Raw genomic sequence first — 7,984 nt, forward strand, 5'->3', positions numbered from 1 at the left:
CACGTCCTGCCAACTGAAGCCACATGGAACAAACTTAACACCACGTCTGCATCTGATTCTAAGGTTAGGTTATCCAAGCATCTGATTCGAGGTTAGGTATCCAAATATCCCCAAGCTAAAAGAGCCCCAGCCTCTGCAGCAGGCCACAGTTCCAAGACTCTTAGAGCACTCAAGCTGGAAGAGCTGTAGTGTTTCCCTGGCCCAACTCTTTAATTCCATAAAGAAACTGAGGCTGGGCAGAGGGTGAGGCAACCTGTCCAGGGTTACTCGCCATGGCAAAGGCAGGCCCAGAATCCAGGGTTGCCAAGTGCCAGTTTGGCATTCCTGATTTACATCACATCACCTCACCCAGCCTCACCTACCTTTCCATCCCAGTGCGTTCCAAAGGCTACCTGCCCTTGATCTTCTCTCTACCTAACAACTCTCCTTCCAATGGAAAAAGATCCAGGCAGGCAGAGCTTCCCAGGACAGCACTGTGGACACAGTGCAGAGCCATGCTGCAGCTTCCTCTGCCCTTCCTGGAGGGGAAAAGGTCACACTTGAACTTGCTGCCCTCTCTGGGTACTTGCCAGGAGTGAGCAGGCTTCCGATTTATTTCCCCTTCTGAGTTTACTCATGCCATGACGGGCTTTGTGCCTGCAAAGAGGAGGGCAGCAGGTGAACCTCAGGCGGCTCGCCTCAGGCCCTGGCAGCGTACTGCCTCCGCCAACCTCTGGGGGAGTGCTCATGCTGACCACAGCCTGGCCTGGCCTGGGGCTGCAGCTTTGGCTTCCATAATTCATGGTGCTGGAAAGATGGCTCAATAATAACTTGGCTTTGCTTACTGCTGAGTTCAAAGTGTTTTACGGACTTCTGAAATTCAGATGGGTTAGGTGGCTTACAGCTGGAGCGCACAGAGCGGACTTGCCTGCAGTCACGAAGCAAGATGGTGACAAAGTTAGCAAATGTTTTATTCCCCTGTTACTTGGTTGTCGATTACCTAGTCTCTCCTAGTCGGCTCATATTTTCTTTTCAGTAAAAACCAAGACAACAATTACAGCACGAGCCCAGATTTCACCCAAGAGGGGCAACGTAGGGGGAGTAGTTAGAAGATCCAAGTCTGCAAAGCAGTGGGGTATGAAGTGAGTTTTAACTCTGTCCCAATGTTGAGTGACCTCTCTGAGCCCTGGTTTCCTTGACCTTACAGTAGTAACAATGAAAGTCCCCCTAAAGTTTGCTCCCTCAAAAGTCCATTTGCATCCCAGGGAACCAGTTAGAAATGCAGAATCAAGGTCCCTCCCAGACCTGCAGGATCAAAATCTCCCTTTTCTGGAGATCCCCAGGTGACTCTAAACATATTTACATTTGAGAAGCCCAGCTATGTATAAAGCATTTATTATTACATTCCCACACATAATCAGCCCTCAATAATAAATGTTAAGTGCAATTACCACTTGAAAGAGCCCAAGACACAGGCCAAGGCTCTCAAGAGGAAACAGACTCAGAAAAGCTGATTAACTTGCTCTGGGTCATGCAGTGGCATCAGAATTTGAACCCAAGATTTGGGGCTATTCTGCAATACATGACCTCCTTCAATTTAATATCTAACTCTCCACAAGGCACAGCACTAACTCAATTATTCTCAGAAGCAAAACCCTCATGTTATTTTAAAGTAATACCCTAGTCACCATTAACCCCTCTGGTGAGTAGTAGCCTAGACTATGTGCTTCTGGGTGTCTGTCTGCCATTCTTAAGATCTAGGAAGTGGGGTAACCCAGGACTGCTGCCAGCTGCTGCCCGAGATGAAATTTTTTAAGTGAAAGGAAACCTTAAAACACACCTTATAAATTTACAGTCCTTTTCACCCATTAACACCTTCCTCATTCAGTGCTTACTGCCCAAGCAGAGAAATACGACAGGGTGGCAAGCTAGAAGGCATCTTTTTGACTTCTCACGTTTGACATCTGGCCTGAGAGCAAACCTCGGCGTGCTGGCTTCCCAGGGCTGGCGTCCCTGCTTCTCAGCCCATCATCCTGGGTTCCCCAAACACCACAATGGAGACTGGCAAGTAGCAGCAAAGCTGAGGCTATACTGGGTCTGTGAAAGAATAGCCATGAGGATTAAATGGGATGTCAAATATCCAGCCCAGAGCACAGAGACTGTGTCATTATTCCATTGATATCTGTGCCAGGCCTGGGCACAGAAATTTTCCTCTGTGTTGTATTTCAAAGTTTGGAAGTCAAAGCAGTATTTGTGATTGTTTTCACAAGTGTTCAGATGTAAGTAACAAAAAAGAACAGGTTTCAAGATTTCAGATGGGATAATTCTGATTTTTACATACCTGTACCAAACCTGATACATGAAATCTCAAGTTCATTAAAAAAGGCAGATTTCAGATAACACTATAGCAATGCTTTCCAAACTTCTATTGTATATGACCCAACCAGGATCTTGTTAAAATGCAGATCTGGACTCATGTAATCTAGAATGAGGCTTGAGAGTTTGCATTTCTAAGAGCGCCAGTGAAGCTGAAGAGCCAAGAGCCCACGCTTTTGAGCAGCAAGGTTCTGTGGAATTCCTTAAATAACTAGAAACAAATCCAAGAAAAGCATAATTTGATTTTAAAATTACATGCCAGAAGAACATCCATGAAGGAGCATATGAACCACCCAGGCTGGCAGGGTTCCTTCATGGGAGGCACACCAACAAAGCAAATGGCATTCTTTGGGCTGGCCCTGACCTTTCTTCAAATGAGTTTGTACTTTATATCAAGCTTTGTTTCCGCAGGTCAAAGTACTCTTTAGTGATGGTAAAAGCAGCATGCTTCTGACAAAATTCTTCAAAGCAGGGCAGTGTAGGGAACAAAGCATCCTAGGATATTTCAAGTTCATTGCCACTCCAACAGCTTGTAGGCCAAGATAGCTTTTCAAGGCCTTTCTTACATCAAGGTTTACCCATTTAGCTCCTCTCTGTACATCAAATTTGATGCTGTTTCTGTGGATAGCTGTAATTTTTAAAAAAAAAAACGCCTATCAAGTTGCCAGTGATGGAAAATTCCAAAGTAGCAAGATGAATGTGATTGTCAGGTAAGGAAGCACCTTATATTGACTAACTCATCTTAACGTGTGTGTTGCGGGGAGAGATCAATAAAACATCTAAGAGCTTCAAATTGATAGGATCAGAGATTAAATTCTGACTACTCGTTGGATCAGAAACACTAACACAGAGGATCCTCCATATTCCCTTAAACAAGATTCTCAGAGACAAAGTGTGAGGTAATCTGATCTCCAGCTGCTCTTAGCACAGGAACACATCTATCTACTAAGACACAGTCCAGCCTTGCACACTGGCTTAGAATAACATGTATGTTTATTACAATGCCTGTCATGACCCTCTGGACTAGCTGGGCTTCTGCTCAGCCTGTAGACATGAGCCAGTGAGTGATGTCAAGCGGTAACACTGAGCTGCCCAGAAACTGCTGAGTGCGCACCACTTACCCTGAATGGAAGGGATTTCCCTCCTGTGCACTCCTGGGCTAATGGGGAGATGTCTCTAACAAGAAATGCCAGGGCCAGGCTGTCACCTGTGCCCTCACTAACTCATCCATATAATCACAAAGCGGCTTCCCCCACTCCACACCCCTACCGTCAGCCTACGTGCTGCTACGTACTGAGTAGGGCCATGATTTCACCCACTTGGGAAGAAAGAGACTCAGCAAACTTCTGGATGAGCCTGGCTTGTTCTTCCCTATTTGTCCCTTTGGGAAGGAAGTTAAGTTTTCCAATAAGCCACCTTCTTACTTAGGCCAGAGCAAGCCTGAGCTTTCAGATGAGCATTACAGGAGGGAGGAAGGAACAGAAAATGTTCTCCCTTCTCATCTTGAGGCCTGAAAATGTTAGTAAGGTCCCAACCAGAAGGGGAACCTGAGGCCCCAGGAGGTTAGATTAGCTGAGCAAAGGTGGAGTCAGTGCTTTAACTGACTGCATAGGAGGCCTTATTAACTCATAAAGGAGAACAGATACTCCCTCCCAGGCAACAGGCCTGCATTCCCCAACTCCCTACTCTGATCCTCTTCCAATCTCGTCCCATTGACTGACAAATCTAACTAACTGTCCCTTGAACACATGGTAACAAGCTCCAGCTATTTCCTGAATAAGCCTATTTCCAATACTTCATGTTTTTGCTAAGATGCTAATACCTGCAGATAACGTAAACTTGCTCGTACAACAAGCTTTTAACTAACTAGCAAATTCATCTTGGAATGGAAAAAAGAATCCTCAAGCCCTATCCCCGCACTCCCCCCCGGCCCCGCCCCTCCACCCCCAAGTCCCGGTTCAAGGGAACGTAAGAAGGACTTTACACTTTTTTAGGAAAATAAAAGGAAAACGCCAAGTTTTCCTGAGACACAGGAATACTTCCGCGTATGCAGGAATTTCTCAGCAGGGATTCACCGCGTCTGCCACAAGTTCAGGCTCACACGTGAGACTGAGACGTGAGGGCCGGACCCACTGCTCGACTCTGTGCCCCTCCAAGTCTCGCCTGGGATGGGAGAGCACGTCTCCGGGTTTGAACTGGGTTTCTGGAAGTTCGACATCGCTTTGCGATGGGAGGGTTTAGTGCCGCTTTTTAATGATCTCCCGCAACTCCTAACTCCAGACCCACTGTATGGACGCGGTGCTTCTGCTCTGCGAGTGCTGGGCTGGGCACACACGTGTGAGCACATACTCTCTGGGGACTCTCCCTCTCTCGAGTGCCCTTGTGGTTTGGCATTCGGGCCAGAAGCCCGGAGATCCCGCAGGGAGCGGGAATGTGGGAGCGACCAGTGTCCCGCAGCAAAGAGCAAGCGGGAAGGGACGCGGGGTTAGACGCGCGTAGTGTCCTGGATACTCACCGGGATCTCTGCAGCTGCTCGAAGGCGCTGGTGCTGCCCCCCTGGCCCGGCTGCTCCAGGGTGCAGTAGTTTTGCGAGGTCTGCCTGGAGAAGGCGATGGGCAGGATTCCCTGAGTGAACGAGTTGAGGCGGCCCCGACTGCCGCTCGCACTCCCGGGAGTCCCAGAGCCCAGGAAGGCGGTCGCCGGCACCTGCACGCTGGTAAAAGCGTCGTCCTCCTCCACCTCCTCTTGCCCGTCCGATAGCTGCAGATGCGCGCAGGCAGCGAGAGGCGCCGGCCGGGGCGACTGCAACTGCTCGCCCGACGCCCGGCCCGCGCCCACAGGGCTCGCGAACCCCCGGGTCACCCCGAGTGCCGGAACAGACGCGTGGCCGCCGGGAGCCAGGAGCGGCAGCGGTGAGGGCTGCGGGAGGCAGGGACCGGGTCCTGCGGCCACCGCCGCCGCCGCCGTGCCCGCCGCCGCGAGCGCGTTGCAGCCTCCCCGCTCGGCCGCGGCGAGCACGCTGAGCCGAGTCCTCGCGCCCGGCTTGGCCGCGCCGCTCTCCTCGCCGCCGCCCCACTCCTCGTCCTGCAGCGGCGGCCGGCCGTCCAGCGAGATGTTGGTGAGGAAGGAGAGGGCAGCCTGGCGGCGCCGCGGGTCCATGCGCGGCTTCCTGGGGGGCTCCGGCGGCGGCGGAGCGGGCGCAGTGGCCGCGGTCTGAGGCTGCTGCGGCCGCTGCTGCAATCCGTTGGTGCCCGCGGCGTCGGTGCCGCGGCCGCCGCTGCTGCCACTGCTGCAGGCGGCCGTGCTGGGGGTGGCTGCAGCCGCCGCCATTGTGTCCGTCTGCGGCGATACTTCTGCGATACCCCAACAGGCGAGCGGCGCCCGAGTGCTAAGCCGCGGGCGCGAGCGCCGGCGACCCGGGCTGGGCAGGGCGCGGGGCGCAGGCGGCGTGCGCGGCGGCCCGGCCCCCCCGCGGGCGGGCCATACTCGCCCCTCGGTGCTGGGGCGGGGGACGCCGCCGCCCCGGCCCCCGCGCTCGGCTCGCTCGCGCGCGCGCTCTCCGGCCGGCGGGCTGGCGGGCTGTCTGCAGCCGGGCTGCCTACTCGTCCCGGCGCCGGCCCTCCCCGCCCCAGCCTTCTCCCGCGGCCGGCCTGGGTGTCCGTATTTATAGGTGCGCGCGCCCCGCGCTCGCGCTCCGGAGCGCTCTTTGCAATAACACGGTATCACGTGTGGGGAATGAAACCTGGGAGGAAAACAAAGCCGCAGGCGGCGTCCGCAGAGGCAGACGGCGGGAGGCGAGGGGCCGGAGAAGAAGGAAGAGGAGGAAGGGAAAGTCGAGCGGGTGGCGGGGCGGGGGACCCGCCGGGAGGTCCCGGTCGCCCGAGCTTCCTGCGGGGAGAGTTGCTGGCTCCCGGGGCGCGCCGTACCCAGGGGCAAGAGGCGAGCACGTTTCCCCCGCGCGCTCAGACTGGAAGTTGGGGAGTGCGAGCAGAACCTCTTGAGTCACCGTGTGATGATGATGTTGTCCCAGAAGAGTTGTGGGTCTGCGGGATCGTTATTTGGATCAACACCTAGATTTGGCCCTCGAGCTTGTTAACTGGACCCCGCGCTGCTGTTGGGCCCTGAGAAATAAGTCCTTATTGCTAGTTACACGGGTAGGTCAACAGCCCCTTACATGGACTTACAACAGTCCCATCTTAAAGCTGTCGCTAACCATTGAGGTTGTGTCTCATTCATTCTCGGGTTCAGGAAGCACCCCTAAGATAAATGCACGCCCCGGGTGCTTAAGAGCCCAAGCGTGTGAACATCTTCCGTGTGGCCAGACTAATTTACACACCACCATTTGATGGTGCTGTCACTTTTCATCTCTTAGCAAAGGCCAACATAAATTTTTACTTTGGCCCTGAAATGTGCTGCTTTCTATGAAGACTGAGGTGGGCTAAAATGGCCTCACGCCACTTTCCCCTTGTTACCTTGCAAAATTTTGTGGATTATGATCTCTTTTCCTCCCGTATAAACTGGGACCAATATGTACAGTTAACTACCATTCATTTGATAACATCCGTTTGGCACCTACCATGTATTCTATAAAGATGGGTTCCTACCCAGAGCTGCAGCTCTGGATCTGGGAAGAATCGCTGAATGCTATACCCCAGAACCATCCCCAGGGGTGTATGATCGAGGACCGGCGTGACTGGGGTTGGGGGTGGGGTGGGGGGGAGGGGAAGGGTTAGGAGCGATCTGAAAACGTGTTCTGGTTTCCCTATGCGGTTTGGGTGACATCCCAAACGCAGTAAGGAATCAACGTCATACTGGGTTAAGCTCTGCAACATCTAAGAAACTTCTGTACGCGTTTCAGAGGGAGAAGCAATGTGTTTAAGATCAACGGATTAATTTAATTAAAGGTTTAAATTTAGCCCTGGAGCTAATGGGTAACTAACTCTACATTGAAATTCCACTCCATTTCGAGTTCAGGAGAGTAAATTGAGTAATGGAGAGCAAATACACCCTGTCCAGAGATGTGCAGCCAACCTGGAGGATGAGATATGGGGAAGTTTCAGGTTACATTTGCTCAGGACAAGCATGGCACATGGCTTTTTACATGAACAATTGTTCATATTTTATTTTATGTCATTTTTAGGCCTTTTGAAAAACTGAAGCCCATGTCTATTTATAGCAGTCTTTCAGCAGCTAAGTCAAAGCTTGGTGACCAGCTCTGTGAAATTTCATTAGGATTTTAATTACTTTGTTTAACTAACTACCTAGAAACTTCCAAGGCTCTTTATTACAATTAACTTATTTTCCATTACCACTGGCCTGGTTGTGCTGGCAGGCAGTGTTGAATGAAAGACACCAACACTGCAAAAGAAAACACTAGTTTTTTAATTATAAAGGTGATATATGTTAATTGCAGAACTTTTAGAGAATAAGATAAGCAAAGAGAAGTAGGAAAAAAACATCACTAACAATCTCATCTATAGAAATAACTTAAAATTTTGACTTTTGTTCTGTGTGTATTTTTAAACAAAAGTGAAAACAGGCTGTTTGTGTTTTGTGATTTTTTTTCTGCTTGCTGTGTTGTGATCATCTTTCAATTTAGAATATTCTTCTACAGCATCATTTAAATAAC

The 7,984-nt window shown here is 51.2% G+C and overlaps 1 protein-coding gene across 2 annotated transcripts in view; it reads right to left on the reverse strand.

Moving 5' to 3' along the window:
- CABLES1 (Cdk5 and Abl enzyme substrate 1) overlaps positions 1-5,735 on the reverse strand; it is a 107,700-nt gene extending 101,965 nt beyond the window's left edge. For both annotated transcript variants that reach the window (XM_081078769.1, XM_081078768.1), the window contains exon 1: positions 4,871-5,735. In XM_081078769.1, coding sequence (XP_080934895.1) covers positions 4,871-5,685 — 815 coding nt within the window. In that variant the 5' untranslated portion in view covers positions 5,686-5,735. The remainder of the gene's footprint in view (positions 1-4,870) is intronic.
- Between the last annotated feature and the right edge of the window lie 2,249 nt (positions 5,736-7,984).

Source organism: Rhinolophus hipposideros, assembly GCF_964194185.1.
Source record: "Rhinolophus hipposideros genome assembly, chromosome: 17".
Taxonomy (NCBI): Eukaryota; Metazoa; Chordata; class Mammalia; order Chiroptera; family Rhinolophidae; genus Rhinolophus; species Rhinolophus hipposideros.